General features: G+C 41.5%; 1 protein-coding gene across 3 annotated transcripts in view; it reads left to right on the forward strand.

Moving 5' to 3' along the window:
• The window catches only part of LRRC3B (leucine rich repeat containing 3B), a 44437-nt gene extending 20735 nt beyond the window's left edge, over positions 1 to 23702 (forward strand). For all 3 annotated transcript variants that reach the window (XM_041466422.1, XM_041466424.1, XM_041466425.1), the window contains exon 2: positions 22439 to 23702. In XM_041466422.1, coding sequence (XP_041322356.1) covers positions 22604 to 23383 — 780 coding nt within the window. In that variant the 5' untranslated portion in view covers positions 22439 to 22603 and the 3' untranslated portion in view covers positions 23384 to 23702. The remainder of the gene's footprint in view (positions 1 to 22438) is intronic.
• Positions 23703 to 24055: the final 353 nt, after the last annotated feature.

A 24055-nucleotide genomic window follows, 5' to 3' on the forward strand; every position in this document is an offset into this window, starting at 1 on the left:
GTAATTTTGCCTTTTTTGGGGAGGTGGAGGGAATTCGCTTACATCAATCTTTCTGTTTTGCCATGTCTGTGAAGAACACCTCTCTAGGTGATTCTAACTTGTTCATGCTGATTTTGAATGATAAGGGGAAATTTGCAATAAAGACTTGTCATGAAATTTGAGGAGTGAGTACCTTTATGCTCAAGGTAAATAAATAATCTCTTTCTGTATTTAGGTACAAGTCCCAGCCAGCCCTCTTGCTGACGGTATCCTTTAGAACTAACCTGGGTTACTGTATGTGCAGAGTGCAAACTGTGAAATGATACCAGTCAATGTTTTTGTGGTTATCTGTTTGTAAGGAGTGTCATGGTAGCTAAAGGCAGCATAGAGTTTACACTTGGCATGTTCAACTTGTCTTCCAAATGCTGTGTTCATACCCCAATGACTGCCAGCCACCTGGGACCTGTTTACACCTGATAAATGTTTCTTGTGGCCATTTGGAGGGTCTGCATGACTACAGTGCACAAGATCTTTCTTCAGCCTGGCAAACCATGTTTGCACACGTAGTAGCTAGGTGGTAAAGGTCAAAGCTGGGATTTCTCAGAAGTCTGTGTATTATGTTCCTTCAGAGCACAGGAGAAATGTGAAAGAGGCGCATGGACTAATTCTGTTTAACAGCTTGTGCAAAATATATGTAGGAGTGTAAAGAAGAAACTGTCACTACTGAATCTCAGAAGAAGTAAATGTAAGAAAAACGTTTAGAATTCAGGGAGGAAGGAGAAAATAATGTGCGCAGATATAATGTGAAGCATCAAGTTCTTGTTCAAAAAGGAAAGCTAATCAAAGGCCATTTGGGAAATTTGGGTAGTTTTCAGTGGGCATATTCTGTTGTATCTTGCTACCAGTTAACAAGCCTCTAAGTTTTTGGTGTGTGTCATAGTTTGGCCACATACCACTGCAGCTTGCTGACTAAGGCTAGTGAAATTTGTTTTTACTGAGGATATGTATCCTCATAGGACATGCATAAAGAGGCTGGCTGATTTATTCTTCACCTTTTGAGAGAGCTAAAATGTTCATTACAAACAGCTTGTAAAATAGCAAAGAGCACTTTGTTGTTAGTGTTATGGGAACACAAATTTTCTGTGTGATTTTATATGAAGCAAACAGAAAAAAAAGTGCAGCAGTTTACCCCACGTATTTGGCTTCTATCAATATAGAAAAATATTTGCTTAAATGAATGTGACTTCCATTTGGTGTTGTAAGGGAAAATATGTTTGTACTTCACTTCTTCTCTTTGCCATACTGTTTAATCTTGCTTACTTTATGTAGCCATGCTTAAATATAACCTATTATATAGTATTTTTATGAATTATCTGGGCATTTGAATTTCCTCTGCATGGCCCTTTTCCACCATGAGAAAGCAGTGAGCAGTTTTCAGTGCTCAAAATTAATGACTGTGGGCAAGTATGTGGTGGGCTCCTTTTTATTAGGCTTAGTACCTAAGGGAGCTTCTCTTCAGTGTAAAACAGTAGTAGCAATTAAACTTGTTGTCTTGAAGTGTAAAACCAAATTGTTCAGGTTTAAGAGGAATTTGTCTGCTATCAGTGCTACTGAATTTCGTGCTACATGAAATTCAAAGGTATTTCTGTTACTGTGGACTTGAAAATTCAGGTGATAGTTGCTTTTTTATTCCCCAAGGCAGGAACTGCATGATCCCATAGGTTCTTTGCTTATTTGTGGAGGTTATCCTCATGGATGACTCCCTCCATGGCTTTGGAAAAAGTCTGGTCAAGCAGAGGTGCCCCCCTTCTCACCTCCAGCTTATCTGGACCTGTAGAAGTATTGGGCAGAGGTGGTATGCCTTGCTTCTGCAGTATCTTCTGGAGCTTGAACTTTCCTTCAGAGCTTGGGCTCCTGGGGGCTCTGGGAGTTCTGGGTTAAGCAAATAGCATGATAGAGTGTTTGAATGATGCCAGGAGATGAAAACAGCCGAGCTGGATCTGCTGGAAGATAGCAAGAGAAAGCCACACAGAATCCCTGAGCGAATGCAATGGCAGATACAAAGCACACCCGAGGGCTCTTTGTTTGGCAAGCTGAGGACCAACATAAAAAAAGCCTTTTTTCCTTTTAAGGCTACAAATCCCAACAGGAAGCTTCAGGGGAAACCTTGTTGGCTTGTTCCTGCAGAGTTGGGGTTTTTTCTCTTGGCAAATGTCATATCCCTGTAGAGGGTTGTGAATTGGCCTCAGATGTTCTAACAGAGTATTGTAAATGAAGGATGGAAAAATGTATTTCCTATTACAATCCATTTGACTGACATCTTAAAATTAATAACAAAAATTGGTATTTTAGAAAGCTTGTTCAGTGGGCTTGTTTCATTTTGAAGCTTTCTAGCTAGACTTTGAGGATTATCTTCTGTAATTTGCATATAGAAAACAGAATGAAAGTTTCCCCTTGTTTTCTTGCCAGCTTGAGTGTCATTTTGGTGCTCAAAAGCATTTTAAAAAAAGGCTCAAACTTCTTTTTTCTCTCTGTTTGTTTGGTTTCTTTAAGAGCAGTGTTTTTAAAACAGCTTGTATGAGAGTAGGCACCCAAGTTGGTATTTGATGCATTGAATTCAGTTAATCACTTAATTGGTCCATTAGGTTCTTAGGAATTTATTTACCTAAATAAATTGACTGCGTGTGACTTTTTGTCATTTAAAAAACTTCTCCTTTCAAGAGTTTACAGATAAGTTTATGCATATTTACCGGGGATATTGTCATGCTATCAATTCAGTAATTCAATTTGTTGACTTCAGTTACAACAATGAATAAACATTTCCAGTTTTGGTCCTTTGCTTTTGGATGCTGATGTGAGTTAAAAAAGAATACTATTTTGATTTAGAGTCACAGAGCAACACAGTAATTGTGTCTCTTCAATGTTAGTTGGCTAATATAACCATTTCTCAGGAAGCACTGTTCTTGTGGAAAGGAACATAATTTCAATTAATGCTTTACACCATGTTCCTTTCAAATAGGATTTTTAAAAGAGAACATCTGTAATTGGATCTGCTTACTTACTGTAGTCATAGTGGAAACTATACTCAGTGGTAAGATATTTAATAAAATCTGAGTGATAGAAAACATCTACAGCCAAATTCTGGTTTGGGTTATGTGTGTATAACTAACTCCCTGTTGAAAGTGAAGAACCCCATGAAATCTCTTCTTCACAGACTACACAGGTTGTACAGTTATGTGTAACATAAAAAGTAAATAAACATGTGCATCTGTAGGATTTAAGCATTATGCTGCAAAGCCTAGAATTACATCTGTCTTAAGTTTTTCTGCTTTTGAGTATTTTCTTCTTGAACTGTAGTTCTTTCAGCTGTTCTGTTTAACTTGATTGGAAGTAATCATGGAATGGCTGAGGCTGGAAAGAATCTCTGGAGATTGCTTAGTCCACTGCCATGCTCAAGCATGTTGCTCAGAGCTATGTCCACCAGGCTTGGATGCAGATGCCACAACCTCTCTTGGTAACCTGTTCCAGGTGTGACCACCCTCACAGTAGGGAGAGGGAAAAAAGTAATTTTCTTACTTTCACATGGAGTTCCCTGTACTTCAATTTGTGCCCATTGACTCCTGTCCTTTTGCTGGGCACAAATGGGAAGAGTGTCTTCATTATTGTCTCCCATCTGTTGTTTATATATACCGACGAGACCTGCCCTGAGCCTTCTCCAAACTGAACGGTCCTTGGAATCTCAGCCTCTCATATATGAGATCTTTCAGTTCTTTTATCACCTTTGTGGCCTTTGCTGACTTGTTTCAGTCCATGTTTTGCACATACCAGGAAGCCCAGGAGTAACCCTGCTCTGTGCATGTGTCTCACTGGGGCTGAGTGGAGGGGGAGGAGCACCCTTAACCTGCTGGTGATGCTCTTTCTGATGCATCCCATGATGCTGTTATCCACCTTTCTGTGAGGGCACACACTTTGTGTCTGTTGGGACCCTGGTGTTGCTCTCTGTAGGCCTGCTTTCCAGTTGATCAGGCCCCAGCATGTAGTGATGCATGGAGTTAACCATACCCAGGTGCAGAACTTGGAATTCACCTTTGTTGAGCTTCGTGAGGTTCCTGCCAGCATGTTCTCCAGCCAGTCCAGGTCCTTCTGGATGGCAGCACACCCACCTGGTGCATCAGGTGCTCCTCCCTAGTTTCTTTTATCAGCCAACTTGCTGGAGATTCTCTCCCACCCTGCAGGTTGGTTATGAAAATGTTAAATGATGTTGGTCCCAGTGCTGACCCCTGTAGCACTCCACTAGTGATGGGCCTCTAGCTGGACTTCGTGCTGCTGTGCACAGCCTTTTGAGCCAAGCAGTTCAGCCAGTGTTCTCTCCACTTCACCGTTTACTTATTTAGCCTGCACTTCATCAGTATGTCAATGAGGATGTTACGGGAGACAGCATCAAAAGCTCTGCTGAAGTCAAGATAAATAACATCCACTTCTCTCTCATCTCAGCAGGCATCTCATTGCAGAAAACTATCAGGCTGGTCAGATGTGATTTCTGCCTTCATAAATCTATGCTGACTATTCCCAGTCATTTAATTTTACTCCATATGTTAAGGTAATTGTTCCCAGATTTATTTGCTGATCACCTCCCCAGGGTTGGAGGTGAAACTAACCTGCCTGTAGTTTATGGGATCCTCTTTCTTGAAAATAGGTCAGGCTTTCATGCAGTCCTCAAGAAATTCCTCTGATCCCTATGATCTTTGAAAGATAGTTCACTATAAAATAGCCTCCTGTAAACTTCAGACATCTCCTCAGCACCCATGGATGCATCCTTCCTGGATCCTTGGGCTTGTGTATGTCCAGTGTGGTTAAATGTCACTTCACTGGATCCTTCTCTGCTGACAACAAGCCTTTATGGCTCCAGGTTTTCTCACTGGTTGCAGGGGCCTGGGGTTTCTGAGCATAGAATATTGAAGGAAGAAGTTCCTTTTAAATTGACAGCCTTTTTCCTGATAGTCTGTCTTTCCAGATATCAGAGATTCACTTAATGTGCTTTAGCCATAACCAGTCCTGTGCAGAGTGCGAGTATTAAAAAAAAATTAGAGTCTGTTGATAGAACTGTATTTAAATTAAGCTATTAATGTCTTTCCATGATTACACTAAAAAAGAATTCTGCACAAAGCAGTATAAATCTAACAAAAAGGTGTGCGTTTTTTCTGTGTGCTTCTTTCCTGTGTTGGCTTGGCTGCGTGCTGACTGTGCAGAGATGTGTAACAGGAGTGACTACAGACAGTGCAGCGATTTCAGAGGTGGTTTTGATGTGTCAGAACAGCAAGGGGAGTTAGTCTGCAGTCACATTCATGTTGCCATCGAGAGCTGTCGTCCATGCCTGAGCAAGGTTGTTTTAAGCTTGCAGGGGTGTAACAGTCCCAATCTACAAGTGTTTATGTGCAGTTGTCAAATGGGGAGAAAGAAGCAAGAAAAATAAGTGAAGCTTTTGTTTCCAGCTCAGCAGGAACCTGACAGCTCCTGAGCTCAGCAGGACCAGAAACTGCTGCTTCTTGGGTGGGGCCATCAGCCTGAGGCAGAAGGCTCCTGCCTTCTTCTTAGCTCCAAGTCTGGACTAAGTTAGCAGTCTGGGTTAATGGGTGCAAAGCACAGATCATCCCTTTGCTGCTGAGCATGTGCCACTGATGGGGAGCATAGGCTGGTGAGTCCTGCCCTCCAAAGAGACGTGGGGCATCTGCACTGAATGGAGTGAGAGCTGAGGAGCCACTCATCCTCAGCAGTGCTCGTGTACCTTTCCAGCATGGCTCCACCAGATTTAAGTCCATCATAACTTTTTAAAAGCCTTTCCCTTTCTTAGATTCCAGAAACAGCCAGTGACTTTCAGAGGGGTTGACGGCACTTAGGACTCAGCCTAGCAGCGCGTGAAGATCTGCCAGGGTTGCTCCTCCTCCTGCATGGAAGCAAGAATGGCTGTGCATGGGAACTGTGGCGCTGCCTCAAAATTAGTGGGAAGCTGCAAGTGTTGCAGTAATTATTCCCCAGAGTAGCTGTACCAACTTCTGGGCTGCTTTCTGCTGGCACTGCTACACAAAAAGTGTTGTTTATTTTCCTCAGCCTATCTGCTGCTATCATCACATCTTGTGAAATCAGAATTGCAATGTGTGTGTCTGCTCATGATGGACCGTTCATAACATAGCCCACATCAGGTGTCTCGTCTGAAAACACATTGCATGACCTCGCCACAACCACCTGAGCTTCTGCTTCAGACCATTGCTCAGCTCCTGAGTGTGAGCCCAGCCCAGCAGCATTCAGTGGGGCCACCTTATTCACCTATTCATAAAGAGCTGCAACCTCTAGTGCACCAAAGAAGCACCTTCTCTTTCTTTTGAAGAGAGCTGACTGAAAGCTCCAGAAGGAGGAATGATAAAGGAAAAGTACCATATTTTTAGAAAGAAAAATGCCAGTGTGGTTTAAATTTTGTATTTTGGTTGAAATTTTTCATGTTGTAAAATGTTTTTAATTTTTCCAAGTTTTTCAAAATTCATATTTAATAAAGAAAACATGTATGTTCCAATAACACTAAAATATCCATTAAAATTTTAGTAGCAGTATTGATATGGACGCTATGAAAAATGCAGGAGAAATAAGAAACTACTTAACTGAAAGAATGCCACTGTATAGGAAAAAATATTAAATTACTTTTTTTCCTCTTCATTAAACTTCAGGCTGTTTCCTGTTTTAATGAGTAAAGGTAGGGTGTAGCACTTTGCCTGGGAAATACTTGGATAACTTTAAATAAAATATGTACTAACATGTTATAAATAGAGTCTTTTTTTTCCTCTCATTTTACTACTAAAATTTATTCTAAGAGAAGCCTAGTTATTTATTTTGTTATTAATAAATGATTGCCTTACTAAGGCAGATGTTAAAGTCATTGATGGAGAACTAATCATTCATTCTTAATGGAGCTTTTTGTACAGCCATGAAAATCACTTCATAATATGAAATGATGATGTGGGTTAGTATTGTAGATGAACTTGTAAGACACTTCCTGGACTGGTGGCTGACTTGCCCACTCCTCTCTGTTTGCAGAGGTCTTTGCCAAAGTGCCTTTTTTTGTGCAACTTTGAAGAATTCTAGAGGGGCTATTTGCAAAATGACAGCTTTTTGGTGGAAAGAGAAAGGAGAGGTTGAATATCTTAATCAAAAGGAAAGCAGACCCATCATAGTAGCTTTTCGGGGCTGTTGAGGCTCGTACCCCAAGGAGCCACGGGCTTGCCAGCCTGCAGTGTCCTTGCTTCCCATGGTGCAGCCGTGAGGTGGCTGGTAGCGCACACTGGTGCCGTAACTGTGGGTGTCTCCCTTTCCTGTTCTGGAGACACTTTGAGTGCAGAGCACCGTGAGAGCCCTGGTGGTGCAATAACATGTGGCTGTTGCCACTGTGAACACCCTACTGCTGCTCGCATATCATGGATCAGTGTGAAAACGGGTCAACAGCGCTGTGTTGACTGAGGTCTAACACTGGGCTGGTCCTCAGGCTAGCAAAGATTCTAAATGTAGGATTGCAAGGAAGGGCTCTCCTTGTAGCTGGAAGAGATGGAAGATTTGTCATTTTCAGAAAGCATTCTTTTGGGGTGCATTCAAACTGTCCTTGGACCAGAACGAGTGACACTGAAAGGTGCATTGCGCCACTGCATTACAGAAGCTTAACCTGTTTTGTTGTGCTTGAGCTAGTCTGTTATCCACACTGTCCAGTGAGGAAGGGCGGGATGGAACTGGAGGATGCCTTTGCCAGACTGAAAGCGAGAAGGGAAGCAGACAGGAGTGCAGGAGTGCTCAGATCTGAACCAGCTTATGAAGATGGCTGCATGTTGCTGCAGCACTGTAGCCCTGCATCTATGGCAACCAAGGAAAGGGGCATGAGTAGGATAATGTTTCCCATGATGGGAAGCACAAGGAAGAAGATTTGAAAATGCTGCTCTCAAGTGATACAGTTTGGTTTACTTGTTGTTGTGATGTTCCTCATAGTACATAACCTGGGACTCAATAACAATGTTGTTTAGGCCATTTGGACTTTGTATGTCCTGGACTTTTGACTTGTATTCAGATGTGGGAATTGAATGCATAAGAGGTAAAGTTGCCTTAGAAAAAAAGGAGGACAGTTAACAGGGTGCTTTCATTATTGACTGTCATTGTGAAGATGTGTAAATATGGGGAAAACTAGTGTGGTTTTTTTCACTATACCAGTGCATCTCTCCCTATTGTGTTAGTCAATAGAATGCTGCTGGTACTGGGCTGTTTCATGGTTTGTCATGTAGCTTCCAGAAAGATGGTGTAATTTATAGCACTTGTTAAGGCTTGGCAGTTTCGCTGGGCTCCAGGTTGTAAGGAGCCCAGCTCCAGGTTGTAATTCACCCATGGGCTTGTGAGCCAGTGTGGTCTCTCATGTGAAACTCCCACATCTGGCTTCCTCCCTTCGTGGTGCGTGTGCAGGCCTGAGATTAACTTCTTGTTCTCTTTATTCTTCGCTCTTCTGTGAGTTTGTCTGTCAGCCTTAAACTCTCCTGTAGGTACCGCCATTCTTCTAGCCTCTGCCTTTTTGTCCGTGAATTAGTAGTCCTCTCAGTGAGACAAAAACTTTTCTTTGTAGTTGGGCCATCTCTGTAAGAGTCTCTGAATCATAATGTTTGCTTCTGACAGAGGAAAAAAAGTGGGTGAGTTGCTTTGAACTCACATGCTTTTATTTGGGCCAAACAAAAGAGCAAACCAAAGAAACAAAAAAGAGGCAAGTGACAAATAAACAGATGAAAATGTCTTAATTTCAAAAGAATATCCATTATTTATTTGCTTTGCCATTATATTTCATTACTTATCCATTACTTTTTTTTTTTTTTTTTTTTTAGGAGAGGAAGTAGAAGTCTCATTTTACCAACCAGTGCCCAGACCATTTTGGGAAAGTGTGACACAAGGGACCCTTACTGGCAGATAAAGCCACCATCATAGTTATGCTGAACACACCTCACTGAGAGTAGCTGTTGCTTCAAGAACTTGAGGAGAAGCAGGCAAGAAGGAAGGTGTGTGTGCCATGTGCCAGGCACAGATTCCCTTGGCTTTGATTTGACTTTTATACATCTTAGTAGAAATGAGTGGGTTAGTGACTGGGCAGGGATCACAGGTGACACACTGGGGCTTGGCATACCAAGGAAAACCTGAGGCCACTTGGATTCCTGTACGGAGTGAAAAAATTCAGCTTTATGGCTCTCCTGGAGTCTGACTGAAATAAGACTGGTAGTAAACAACTTATGTGCTAATAGCAGGGTGCCTTAGCGTGCAGGTGGTTTGCAACAGAAGTGAGTGCCTTTAAGCATTGTTTTATGGTGTTGTTCGTTTCAGACTGAAAAATGGCCACAAGCTTTATTACTTTGATATTAACACTTTTTCATTACTCTCTCCCTCCCCGCTCCTGCAAACTGCTGCATTCATCCATTACAGTGACTCTTCTTTCCCCTTCACCTGGCGTATTGCACAGCGTGGGGGCGTGGGCGGCAGAGGGACAGCTGAGGACATCATGGACCTCATCTGTTGCCGAGGGAAGCCAAAGCCCAGGCTGCCTCAGATAACCTGTTGAGGTAACTTGCAGAGCCTCAATGATGACAGCATCCCTCCTGCCATTTCTGCTGCTTTCCGGTGACCGGCAAGGGGCTGAACGTCTTATGAGACCTTTTCCCATTAGGTTTTTCCATCCTCCCTCCTGCTCCTTGATGGCAGGGGCTTCTCAGTGCAGATGTTGTTATCCATCCTTTCCCAACTCTTGCAATCATATTTTCACTGCACTTGCCACTGAGGGCTGTGTGCCAGGATGTTTTAGAATTGGGAAACAAGCAGCCATGATTCACAGGATCAAATTTGCCTTGCTTTCTCCTGCAATGTGGAGAAATGGTGTTAAAAAGTTTTTTTTTATAAACCCTATTCTTATATTCTCTTTCCCATTCCAAGTGTGTCAAGTTAAGTTTATCTCAGTGCCAGTACCAACAGTAACCAGAGTTAAATTAGCCTTCCTGTTAGCTCTGCTTGGGTTTCACTTTTCAAGAAGCCATAGTAAAATAAATTGTGCCCCACGTCTTTAAATTTCATTATCATGACCTAACTTAATTTGCTATAAATTATTTCTACCTGAGCTTCTTCAGCTGTGAACTTGCAGCCTCAAGTGTCTTGCTTATTGGATCATTGCCCAGCTAATCAAGATTTTTTTTTTCCTTCACAACTTTTGCTTTTTGTATCAGCTAGGTCTGCCAAAGTCAACTTGGCTGTATAACCTCAGAGGGAACACACATTCTTGTCTTTAAAGAGGAGCTGATACATTCTTGTCTTTAAAATAAGGGTTTTATTGAACCAAGTTTCAGTCTGTTCCTGTTGTACTCTAGTGCTGCTGATAAAGACCTGTTTTCCTTTAGTGAAAATGTCACCTCAAGGGTTTCTTCTCTTCTTGGAGATAGCCATTGCAACACTTCCTTTTGGCTCTTCCTTCCTTTTGTTTTCTCCTTGGGAAAAGCTACTGACTGGAAGATCTCTGCACACTCAGTGTCAAGCAGCTGTGCCTTGTTTTTGTTTTTTGCACAGCTAGGTTCCATGTCTGATAAAGGCTGGTGCTTATTTCCACTGAGAAAAGCAGATTTTTATTTCTTTAGAGCTGTTCCTCTCATTTAGCAGTTGGTGATAAGTTTTAGTGCAGTGAAGGCTTGCCTGCCCCTCACCAAGCTGATGAGCTGCAAACAGGCTGAAGTTTTTTGCTGAGTAAGGGTCAGAGAATCCTTAAAGGATTTCAGCCTGCAGCCTCAAGTTGTAATAACTACTTGCTATCATCATATGGCCTCAGAAGAGAAACTTAATACAGCAAGTTTTTTATGACTTTGGAAAAGTACTACTACACGGTTAAAAAAAAATAAAAAATTACCTGACTTCCTGGGAAGCCTTGGGGATGTTCCAGAGCACTTATTTCAAAATGAAAACATGCTGATTGCTGCTTAGATGTAACACATGTAATTTGAACAGTCCCTTAATGGCAGCTGAGGGCCCGATGTAACTCACCAGCAGATTAAAAAATAGCCAGTTAGTTTAACTTTCATTTGGAGAAAGTGGTAACATTGAGCTCTTGATGATGAACAGTGGAACATTATTTTTCAGTATAGCCTGTCTTTTGAAAACAGACGCTCTTGCTTGGTGTCTGGATCCTGGTGGAGCAGATATATCTGCCGGAGTAGTTTAACTCTTACAGTGAGTGTTGATACAGAGTGCTGCAAGAACAGTGGGCACAAAAGGTATTGCCCTGGGCACACAGAAGTCTTCTCAGTTCAGAAATGCTTCAGTCTAACCTAAATTTTTTGGCTCAATATGAGGTTTACTGGTAAAATGACACGTCATGTGGTAGGCAGGGGGTCACATTAGATGATCTAATAGCTCCATCTGGCCTTAAATACTTAATTAGGGAAGTGCTGCCAGCACAAGATGGCATTGAAGCTTTACACTGCTAGATTTTTCTTTCTTGGGAGCTCCTCACCTGAAGCAGGGCTGCAGAAATTGTACTTGGGCTAGTTTTTTCCACAGCTTCTAATGGTAGTAGCTGCCAGCAGAGCTAAAAGTGGGTCCTGATGGGAACCTAGTAATCTTGTTTCCATGGAAGTACAAAATCCCTGTGTTTGACTATTCTAGATTACCACATGTTGAGCTTTTAGAGTTATAATGATACCTAAACATAGAAGGAAAATCTATTATTAGAACTGAAAAAAAGAAGAGGTAAGTTTCTCTGGCAAGCTAATGAAAAAGAAATTACAGTTATTTGAAGCTACTCATGGATTAAAATATTAGAAGTGGGGATGTGATTTTTGGGTGGTTTGATGGGTGGATGGTTTGATACAGTAGGTTATGATACTTTTGCTTGACACCTTTGGTGCAGAAATGGAAGTGTGATGTTGTAGATGTGCTCTTGGCTCTCTCAGCTATGCAAATGGCCGTGTGCAGGTGTAATAACCATTGGCACAGCAAAACCAGCATCACTGATCAGCCAGTTTCTTTGGCAAGGTCAAATGGCTTGCAGCTAACTCAGTGTGTCACTTGATTGTAGAAGGTCATTTGAATGTCTTTTAAAGTTGCTTAATCGCTTATTGGTTGCATAATTACTCCATACTTGCTGTTTCTTTTACTATTTTCTGAATTATATTGATAAGTGACAATTTTAATTTCATTAGGAGAAGCTTGTGGTTTTGTGGTGTTGAGCATTCACTTTTAGGTTTAGAGCTTTCAATTGGAACTTGATTGGTTTCTTTTTCTTTTTATATGCTGGTACACATTTTATTTTTCTTGCATTTTTCTAAATGAGTTACTCTACTTCTGCATGCTTCTTTAAGGTCCTGTTAATATACAGGTAGCATATTTCAAAGCACAAGGAGCTGAATTAATAACTGCTGCGGTACTATATTTTAACTGCTGTTCCCTTTTGCTAATTTATCTTGTGAGGTTTTGTCTCCCTTTAAGATTTTTTCAGAGTAATTGCTCTGGAAGTATATTCTTTTTCTTGCTAGTCTCATGTTGTGTACTATTATTCAGGTTGCTTCATTTTAGCAGTAGCTTCTGCTGGCTTCTTTCCTTTCAAATTCTTTGTGCCATGAGTTATTGCTCTCTGTTCATGTCTCTGGGAAGTTGTGCAGGAAGAGAAGCAGCCTCAACTTCCTGGGTTTTAACGCAGCAGGGTACTCTGGACCCAGTAAAAGCAAGAGTTTGTGAAAGTGGGTGCTGAACTCTCACTGTGGCACTTCCTCTGCTCACATCTGTATTTCCTGTTGAGCTATCTAACCCAAGAAATTGTTCCATCTGTGGTGGCCACTGTAGTTCCTGGGAACCTGCTCTGTGACAGAGGGTCAGCTGGAAAAAGCCGCTTTCAGCCATTCTCTCCTTTGTTCTCCTTCTCCCTGTCTTTCTTTGGGGTCGGCAGCACCTCTTGTGCAGCATTCCCTGGTGCCCAGGTGTCTGCTGCCAGCAGCTGTCCTGCTGCTGCTTTGGGCAGCTGGTGGCAGCTTTGCAGAGCCACCAGAGTGTTCCTTGCTGAACAGTCCCCTTAGGTTAGCACACTCATTTCTGCCTTGCTGACTTTATTATCAGCACAGCCTCCCCAGCCTAATTACAACCCTTGTCTTCTACTAAGTTGCAGGAGCATTTGGATGAACCTCAAATGAGCCTAAAGATCACAGTACACAGAACCAAATAAACACCCTTAAAAGTGGAAGAAGGGTCTCTAGGTGGTCTGAATCTTGCTTATCTTTGCAATAGCCTTAAAGGCTAATAGTTCCTTAAAGGCCTGCCAGTTTCTGGTAACACAGTTTTGTTAGCAGGGGTTAGATTTCCACTTTGCAAAAATAGAATGAGATCTTCAACTGGGCAAGGACACCATCTGCAGTCACCAGATGCAGTTATCAAGATTAAATTGCAAGACTTGCCACTGATTATGCTGGTAATCATTGAGGTAATCAGGGTAATTATCTTGAGATCAAGACAAGATTTTCTCTGATCTGATAGATTCTGCCTAATTAAGTTGAAGGAGCTACTGGAAAGAGTATGGCTCCAACTGGGCACTTGTCTGTTTCACTTTGATCATGTTATTTTATAATATGGGAGAAAAATAAATAGGCAAATATTGTGAAATTGACATCTTATGATGAAAGCATTTTCCATTAGGTTGTATCAGATTTCTTGAAAACCTACAGCATTCCTTATTCATGAAAGACTCTTAGGTATTCTCCTCGTAACCAGACTTTAGAAAAGACTTTAGTCTGGATCTCCTTACCCAAGGAAGATGAAGTATTTCCACTTCAGGTTATTTTAAGCTTTCAGAGTATATTTTTTTTCTACTATAGATCATGTGGAGGATTGACTCAGCTGCAACTGGAAAGGATTTTCTTGCCAAATAGAATGGTTGTTGATGTTTTCTCAGAAAATGTGACTGAGACTTGGTAGAATATAGTCCCAAACTCTGATGCACACTAATAATCTAGAAAAAAGTGATAAGGCCTTGGAGAGTTCTTCACAAGCAGTTATTTGTGTGTGTTGGAGCATTTTCCTTTAGCATCTGTAATGCAGTTCTTCCTGTTCTTATATAGTGGTAAAAAAATCTTTTTGCAGTTGTGTTCGCTGAGCAGTAACTGGCATATCTTGAGCCTTTGTTCATTTCTTCTATAGGTTGTCAAGACAATTTCTTCCAAATATAGTGGAAGAAATATAAATTATGTTAAAGATTATCATGTATATTACATCTTGTATCTTTCATTTTTAACTTTATGTTGACACTATATATGCACTGTAAGTGTATGTAGCATTTTGCTTTCTTTTTCAAGTGGCGTAGGTGTGCATACAAAACACTGTTTATATTTCCCATCAGGGTATATTGCTTAGGGAAGGGACAGGAGCCGTCTGTAGTCTACATCAGGTGAAGAGGATGGAGAAGATAACAAGGAAAAGCAGGCAGCGCTGAATACCTTCCAAAAAGCAGGTGATTCAATCTTTGGTAAGGCTCAAAAGAATGAGGTCTAACAGCATCCCCAGCAGCTGCTTCTTTAATTTCCAGCAAGTTACCAAATTTCATTCCAAGAAGTGTGTTGCCACAGAAAACTTACAAGAGCATAGGAGATGATTGGTAATATTTTTTTCTGTCATCAATCTGTTATATCTGCTAAGTTTCACACAATTATTTATCAGCTGAGAGTTGCGAAATAATTCCTGACTTGATGTGAAAAGGGAAAAAGTCAAATACATTTTTTAACATGAACCCAACCCATCAGTCTTAAAGTGCTGATTCATTTGCCCACACAGTATAATTAAGATGTTAATCTGTAATAAGGAGTGATACATTCAGTGATCTCACAATCAGAAAGTAATTATAGCTTAAAATGTTCATTTGGCTCTCCTCAACCATTTTATTATTCTGTGACAGGTAAGGGAGGGCATTCATAGCTCAGGATCTATAAACCTTTACCTACACACTTTACTTCTACAACTGGAAAAGGTTTGCAGTTATATATAGATGCTTGTACTGGAAGATTTTTGGGAACAAAATGTTGACTAGCATTCTGAGTCCTGTCCTAGGGGAGAATATTTCAGTTTGAGTACATTTGGTGTTTCATTAGATAATGAATCCATTATGTAGTTTAAGTTCAGGCTCACACTGATTAATCATGACATTTCAATTATTCATAGAATCAGTGATCTTTTGCACCCCTTTTTTCCCACCTCATTTGCTGTTGGCTTCTATTAATTTCTCTTTTTACTGCTTTAGGATTTCTCATCTTGCCATATTCTGAAATCCTGAAACTCTTCCACTGCTGGAGACTTCCATCTGGGAATTTAAATGACCTGCAAGTGGGTCATGGCGCCTCTCTGGTTTGGTGCTTCATAGCATCTTAACTGCTTACCTTCAAGGTGGCAGAGCTGTGAAGCTGCCAGGCCTCCAGGTTTGAGGAGTGACAGGGAGAGATGCATGAAAGACATGGGTTGTTCTGGGAATCTAAACCAGGTTCTTGTTTCATCTGCTAAATGGAATTTCCTCCTGTTGTCCTGGAGCCATGGAGAGGGTTGAGTTGCCTGACTCGCTGTCCCTCTGTGCAGCTAGTGAGATTGCCCTTGGCCATGGTGTGCTAACAGCACACAGGTGCCATTGTTTTAAAGGATTGTATTGTTTGTTTGGAGGAATTTACTTGGTACCTATTCAATTTGATGTTTTGTAGTGCACAGACAGCACAGAGGTCAGAAGTGGCTGCTGCATTCCCCTTTGGGTCCTACTGCTCCTGTCCAGCTCTCGAGTATGATCACTTTTCAGCTCAGTACCCACTCAGTCAGTCAGTCACATTGCCATGGTGTAGTTTTATCATATATCCATAGGTGTGTAAAAAAACCCCGCAACTTCTTATTTTTACATCAGTCTTGTGGCTTTAAAATTTGTGGGCTGATTCAGCAGATGTTGGTGGAGCCAGGCAGGATTTGATGGAGGTTTTTCCCCAATGTGCACAGTCTCTGCTGGCCTCCAGAGGCTCAGATCTCTCAAACCTGGTGCACAGGACAGCCCAGTGTGCAGCTTACTGGGAGGTCTGTATTTACCAGTAGTGTAAGATTTATTAAGGGTAGGAGGTATATAAATAGTTCTTTCTCCAAATATCTTCTCTGTTTTAACTCTTCCTAAATATGCCATTAGCTACTGTTTGGGAGTAGTGGTGGCAAATCTCTTCCTTTGGGTTCAGGTAAAATTGTCCTGTCCTCTAGCAAACTGGACTTTTCAGGCTGGATAATCACCTGTTCATTTTAGCCTATAATCTCCTTCTTATCAATACTGTCTTGTCAATACTAATTGCAAGGTAATATTTTTAGAGATAAAATAGTATATGACTTTTTATGACAGTGGGGAAAAAAAGAGGAGTACAAAGTCATAAAACACAGCTCTATGGATGGGGGAGAGTGGGGTGGGGGTGTGTGTGTTTTGTAAGAAGCGGACTGGCATTACAGGAAGCAGAACTCATGAGAAACAATGTATTAGAAAAGGGGATATTTTCTATTTCAATGGTTAATTTGCTAAACCCAATGTAACACAAAAATATTCAATATGGCAAAGTTAAGACCTGTTTTAATGGAAAATAGGAAACTAGATTTATCAATGAGCATATTTTCTATAAACTAACCTCATCAATGTCTTAAAGGAGGGAAAAAAAGTTATAATAATGTCAGGTCTTTCAAAACTATAAAGCATCTCAGTAATTTTCTGGAAGTTAAAATAATGATCTTTTTCAGTGCTCCATTTAATGGATTTTTAGTTATAAAATTTTAATATTTATTCAAAGTGCAAGTTTGCTTTAAAGATGTCTAAAAAAAGAGCCCTGTAGGAGTCTCATTTCCTGGACTTTTCTAATTCTGTATCAAAATTCCGATGCTGGTACGCAGGAAAGTTACTCTGAAGGGTAGGACTTTACTTAGACCGGGCTTGAAAAGTGGAGCTCTTTTTCAGGGATCTCCTGAGGGCTTACTGGGAGTTGAGAGCTTCTTTTGAAGGCAGTAGAGCTGCCCCCAGAAATAGGGTCTGTCTCTAGATTAATATATGAGTTGCATGGGCTGTACAAGAGGAGGATGGGAGGCACCCTGATATGTGCAGTGCATCTCTGATGTGGGGGGCCTGCAGTTGTTTGTGGGGATGCCTTCAGTATTAACTGAGAGCACAGTGATGTTTGTTGTGGACTCCATGATCCCAAGGAGTGTGGAGCTCTGCAGTGCCATTTGGGATCCATTTTCAAATGAGTGCTTCTCTAGGTACTGTGCCTAAAGTTAGTAGCAAAGTCACTTAAGCTTTACAGCTGTATATCCTTGGAAGCATGGTAAGCCAAGGCAGGTGAATTGTGCATCAGTCCCTATGATCCACGTTCTTAGGAAGCTGGATTGTACATAATTTTTTCCAATCTTTCTGGTGGTTGAAAAGTGACAGACCAGGCAGATTGAGTGCAGTCATGATGCAGCCAACAGCTCACCCCCTGTGGTGGAGCCATTGGCTTCTTCCTTTCCCTGTTCTGATCCTGCCTGCTCGTTTGAGCACATCAGCTACAGTAACAAGAAATTCCTTTCTAATCATGGAGCCTTCAGTAACCTTAAGTACAAACTGTGTGTGCAGTTGCTGAGCATTAGTGGTTAGCTATGACCCCTTTAACATTGCTGGAGTAACAGATGCAATCTTTTTCATCAGTGGGTCCAGCTTTGAAGAGAGAGCAGAGAGCCGCTGCTTATTCTTCCCATCAGTGTTTGGCAAGCAGGCAAAACAAGTGAGGGTGCTGTGTGTGAGTCTGGGGGCTCTTGTGTTCACCTGTACCTGTGTGATCCTGTTCTACAAGACTTAATCTGTGGCCCTCATTCTGTGATTTAGAACAGGAATCTTCCCATAGAAATGGTGTAGTTTGTTTTGGAAACATTTATATTAAATACATTAGGTCATGGTTTTGTCTTTATGTGTGAGATCTTGCTTGCTGAAGAGCTGTCAGGAGAAGGGTAATGGTCTTGATTTTTCCTCAAAAAAAAAAGTTTGACAGTTCACCTGACATTGTCTGAGAATTCAGGTGAAATTCCAAGTAGAATGTTGTCCTACTGGAACAACTTGAACAAAGATATTTTACTGTAACAGGTTATTTTTGTAGTGCTAGAAAGTAATCTTTGAAGGACCCTACTAAAATGTAGATACACAATGCATGGAGAGGCCATCTGCTGAATCAGTAGGGAGTAAATCCCTCTCTTGTATCTCTGAAAAATTTGCAGGAGGAGTGTCATCAACAAGTGGCTCCACTGGTTTCACCAGAGGGCTTAGGGGGTTGTGTGTGTGGGTGTGTTCAACGTGCTGTAGGCAGAATTCCTCTCAAGGCTGGTGGTAGTCTCTGCTTTTGAGTCCCCTGAGAGCAGTGGCTGCCTCTCAAGTGCACGGATTTGGTCTCTGTTCCATTCTCTTTTATGGGGGCAGGGGGTGTGTGAGTACTTGGGTGATGACCAGAGCTGCCATGTGGACTCTGAAAGTCTCAACACTGCAGTAGAAACCCCTTCCCCTAGTCAGACATCTTTAACTAAACATATATGATGGATCGTCTTTTTATTCATCTCTTGTTGTCTTAGTATTGCCCTAAACAACAAAACATCTCAGCCTGTGTCATTTTCTGGCTGTTCTGTCTGATGGTTATAGGATTTTCTATCTTCCTCTATCTTCCTTTGAAGATAAACAGGATAAATTAATATTTCAGGCAGTCTTGTCCTGGACTTTCTGTGTGACTTTCTTGAGTCTGTGGAGCCCTTTTCCATGTTGGTAGTTGGAGGCACTAATGCTTCCTCACATCACTAGTTTCTTGTGGGGAGAAGTTATTATTCAATTAGATAATTTAGTAGTGTTGCGTTCAGGAGCTAAGATACAGTCTCTGCACCTTGTTTGCAGTAAAGACAAACACTTGAAAGTACCTGACACCCGAAGCTCAGTAGAAATCTCGCCATGTATTAAATGCAATGTGCTTTCCCTGAGGCTTTCAGGATTTGTACATTTTCCTACATTGTTGGATGTAGGCACTGAGTGAATGGTCTTGGGGGAACTCGAGAAGAGGAAGCCTTGGAAACCTGTTTAAATTGCAAGACTGTAAAGAACTCTTCTGTGCAATCTTTTGTCTGTAGTATTGTTCCCCTGCAATATTTGACTTGGTGTTAGGTATTCAATGTTTGTGCTTGTATTTTAGAAATGTGCACAAAAAGCCTTTTTATACCACACTGCTACAAGTGCTCCTGGTATTGCTGTCATTTCCCTGTGCCTTTGTTCACTTTTTAATTTCTTTTTTTTTTCTTTATTTGCCGATTTATAATTAATTCACATATTTATTTTAATTCTGTGTCCTTCATCCCTTTGTCTGTAGTCATTACTGTTTCTTCTGGTATATATCTATCGTGGTTGTTCCAACTTTGACACCTTTATTTATTGTGTTCCAAGCAAGAGGAAATTAGATATAGCTCAAGAAGCCACAGATCTTCCTACTGGCATTAGAAATGTGTGAATCCTAGTTTTCTTTTCTTGCAGTCACTAGAAGTAAAGAAGATTCTTGCTCTAAGTTTATTGCTGAAACCTAAACCTCAGGTATCCCTTCGATGGTATATTCTGAAGCAAACAAAGCTGTCTACCCTGACTGATGCTCAGTCCCATTGTGTTTCTTCTGGTTAATTTACTGGGAATTTGCTGAGCTTTGTTCTTATTCAGACAAGTTTTGTTGAGTGGGTTGTTAATTGCAGGTTTAAACTTGTATTTGCTCTATGTAGCAACTTAAAACATTGTGAGTTCTTTCCTCTCTATATTAATTTACTTAGTTAGGCCTTTAGAAGAGGCACTGCTCCGTTAAACACTATCCTGTTTAGTCTGTAATGACTCTACTTCTTCCACTCTAAACACATTAATACATTAATAGTTTCATTTGTCTTCGGTGGGATGAGGATGTTCCACAAAGGGGCTTGGGGCCTCTGATACATGCTCTTTGGTGGTGTAACAGTGCTGTGGAGGACTCAGCAGGGTCTGTGCTATATTTCAAGGCGGACTGGATTTTTTTAGCCTGTATTGAAGCAAATTTGATATTCATTTGTCACACTGATGAGAACAGTATCATTTTTGTGCTTCTATAAAATGAAGCACCCAAGACTACTTCAGGTCCTTGCTCTTTCCCCCCAGTCCCTTCCTGCAGTAGAGCTCCAGTGCCGGTGGTGGGAAGCCACTGTGTACAAGCAGTAGGTGATGAGATGATGCTCCTTCTGTGGTGATGAGCTGGACCACTCATCTGCTCTTTGGGTGCAGCAGCACAGTAGAGAGACACATGAACATGAAGGGAAAAGAAAATAGGTGGCTGTTTTTCCAGGGGACAGGCTGTCCTGCCACAACACCCAGGGCTGCTGGAGGGAGCAGCAGATTGCCAGCTCCGAGTGCCAGGGGGAGCAGCTGCCAGCTCCAGCTTGGCCTCCGAATGGGCTGCACATTTTAGCAAGTACTTAGCGCTTTTGGGCAGGCTGGGAAAAAAACAACTTCTGGAGCTTATCTCCTTCGGTAGCAGGTTTCTGTCTGGTCTAAAGAGCAGGCACTGCAGTGACCAAAGAGGCAAAGGGAGAAATGGAAGTGGGAGGGATACACCCACTGCAACAGGGTTCTTTTGTGTAAACCCTGTTTTTTCCACAGAGGTCATGAAGCATTTCATTAATTCAGAAGGTGCTACCTCACCTCTCTTTCCTCAAAGGGAGCTTTTCATGCTCTGCTTAGTTCCCTCCTAAACAGTTTCACGTTTCCAGGGTTAACTTCACAATTTCTCATTTCTAGCAATTACATTTCTTTTTAATTTTAGGGTAGAAGTTAATGTAAGCTTTCTGTTTAGGTTCTTGGGCAATCACTGATTTGAGCAATAGGTATTTGAACATTAGTGGTGGTGCACCACTCTCTGCAGTAGTTGTAGTGAGAGTATGCTGAGCTTGTGCGAGCATTCCCGAGCCATGGAGTAATCACAAGTAATGTACATGCTGTTAAGATTGGTTTGGGTTTTTTATTTTTCTTTTCCTGTGGGGTTACTGACATACTGAGCCTCAGCAGAAAGGGTTAAACAGAACTTGAGCTATGAGTTTGAAATTATGCTTGACACATCTGATCCATATTACTGCAGTGTGTCAGCAACTGCAGTTGGTATGTCAGTTCTGCAAGTAAAAAAGTGATTGCAATGCAATTTCTTCTTTTTCATGTAAAATCACACATATCCTCCTTGCAGGGATTTTCTTGTTCAGTGGGCTACAGTGTGGATTTAGAAAAAAACATAATTCATTTATATGTAAATACAACCTGAAGGCTACACATATCCGAGCTGCTACAAAGACAGAGAGCATGTACGTGAAAACAAATGGACCTGTTGTTGTTAGAAATTCATAGTTTACCATAATAGGGGTGGTGGGGGCAGGGGGAAGGGTTGTCTTTGAAACCATATAGGTCAGCATTTCAGACTTCTGTATTTGTATTCCAGTTAAAGAAGAAAATGGAAAAGGTTCTGGATGTTGGCTATTTTAAAGTGAACTTGAGGCGGGGAGAAGCAGAAACAGTATTTTTCATATGTCCTATTAGCAAATGACATGCTGTGAATAAGATATTTTAGTGTTTGGTTTGGCAATAGGTTTTGTGAGTTTTATTTGTTTTGGAGGGTGGTGTATGTGAGTTTTTGGCAATTGTTCCATTTCTTTTTGTTACATGAAAAGAAAATTTTCAAAAAAACTGGAAGTAGAAATTATATCTGTGGTTCTCACCAAATGCTGGGAAGTACAAGAAATCCAGCATTCTAAGGCAAAAGAGAAGGAGGGGTGGACAAGCAAGGAGATGGCGGGTGATTGTGGTGTCTTGCAGCAGCATTTGCTTTACCTGAGATTTTTTCCTTGATGTAGTAAAAATATTTCCTTGCTGAAGTACTTGGATTTAGACTTAAAATAGCATAAATTATTTTGAGATAAGTTCACATTAACCACCACAGATTCCTCACTTAACCTGTCACTGTTGCTGGAGATACAAGTCTTAGCTCCTATCGATGCATCTTCTACTTCAGCAAGGGAAAATGCAGTTTAGTTTTATAGCTGTTTTAGAAGAGTCTGTGATAAAAGCAAACCAGTTAGTTCTCTAATAAGTATTAAAGACCAAACCCGTGAAATCTGTAGTAAGTGTAGTCTATCCTCTTAAAAATGTCCTGGGGATTTATGCACTAAACTCAGATTAATGCTAATAGAAGTTACTTAAGATAATAAATAATTTCTTTAGCATGGCATTTCCCTCTAACATCTTTTTATTTCTATTTTTTTTTTAATAGAAACAAAGTTAGAATTGGAGTTTGTGGTATAAAGAATCTTTTTTCCTTCTTCCCTGTAGGCATGCTTCTAAGAAGCGTATTGACCATGAGGAAGCCCGTGTGCTAGTAACCAGTTTTTACTAATCCTGCCGAAGAAAATGAAGCCACGTTTCAGCTTTGCCGATCCTTTTCCCACCCTGGCGGCTGAATGAGAAATGGTCGTGTGATTATGCTGACAGCCCAGCATGCATTTGGTAGACCTGTGGTTAACTCGTTCCCTCTCCATGTGTCTGCTCTTACAAAGTTTTGTCCTCATGATACTGTGCTTTCATTCTGCCAGTATGTGCCCAAAAGGCTGCCTCTGTTCCCACTCCGGAGGTCTGAATGTCAGCTGTAGCAATGCAAACCTCAAGGAAATACCCAGAGATCTTCCTCCAGAAACAGTCTTACTTTACTTGGACTCCAATCAGATAACATCTATCCCCAACGAAATTTTTAAGGACCTGCACCAATTGAGAGTCCTCAATTTATCAAAAAATGGGATTGAGTTTATCGATGAACATGCCTTTAAAGGGGTGGCAGAAACCTTGCAGACTCTGGATTTGTCCGACAACCGGATTAAAAGCGTGCACAAAAACGCATTCAACAACCTGAAGGCCAGGGCCAGAATTGCCAACAACCCCTGGCACTGTGACTGCACGCTGCAGCAGGTGCTGCGGAGCATGGCCTCCAACCACGAGACGGCCAACAACGTCATCTGCAAGACCTCTGTGCTGGACGAGCACGCGGGGAGACCCTTCCTCAACGCTGCCAACGACGCCGACCTCTGCAACCTGCCTAAAAAGACTACTGACTACGCCATGCTGGTCACCATGTTTGGCTGGTTCACCATGGTGATCTCCTACGTGGTTTATTACGTCCGACAGAACCAGGAGGATGCAAGGAGGCACCTTGAGTACTTGAAATCCCTGCCAAGCAGGCAAAAGAAACCAGATGAAGCTGATGACATTAGCACTGTGGTATAGTATTCTGAATAAAATGACTGCCTTTGTGGTGGAAACTAGAGTTGGATGATGCTAAAACCAGAGGTTTACTTCTAACGTTCATTGTAAACATTAAGACTTTTGGGGCTTTTTTTTTCCTGTTTAACTGAATTATGCCACTGTTGAGCTTTCTAACAGAAAGTTTTGTCTGGGTGGTAAACTTCAATTATTTCTCTGGTGGTATCCTAAAGCAAGCAAATTAATATGTAAACATTAGTTTAGACCCATTCCACTATTTAATAACGAAATTTATTTTTTTAATTTAAAAATCAAATAAAAGCTTAAATTTGAACCATGTAAAGCAGAGTAATTTATTGATCAGAAACACGTCCAATGCCAGAGCACTTGGCTTGTTCAGTGCCCATGAGGTAGAAGAGAGGAGCGATGATGAAGTGGGATGTGAGAGGTTCGGGACTGGAGAGTCCCCAAAGGGCACGTCTCACCCGTGGGTGCAAGGTGAGCAGCTGGTGAATAGTGGCCCATTTTGTGGGCTGCCTGCCACGGTGGGAAAGGGGCACAGTGTGGGCAGAGCAGAGTGCCCTGACTCTGAGTGTAAGGGACTGATGCTTGCTTAACCTCTCGGAGGGTATTTTGGCAGTGCTGGGGAGGAGGCAACCTTGAGGAGCTGCGCCTCAGGACATCAAAGAGAGGTAA

The sequence above is a fragment of the Pyrgilauda ruficollis genome, unplaced genomic scaffold (genome assembly GCF_017590135.1).
Source record: "Pyrgilauda ruficollis isolate IOZ18807 unplaced genomic scaffold, ASM1759013v1 scaffold2, whole genome shotgun sequence".
NCBI classification, from domain to species: Eukaryota; Metazoa; Chordata; class Aves; order Passeriformes; family Passeridae; genus Pyrgilauda; species Pyrgilauda ruficollis.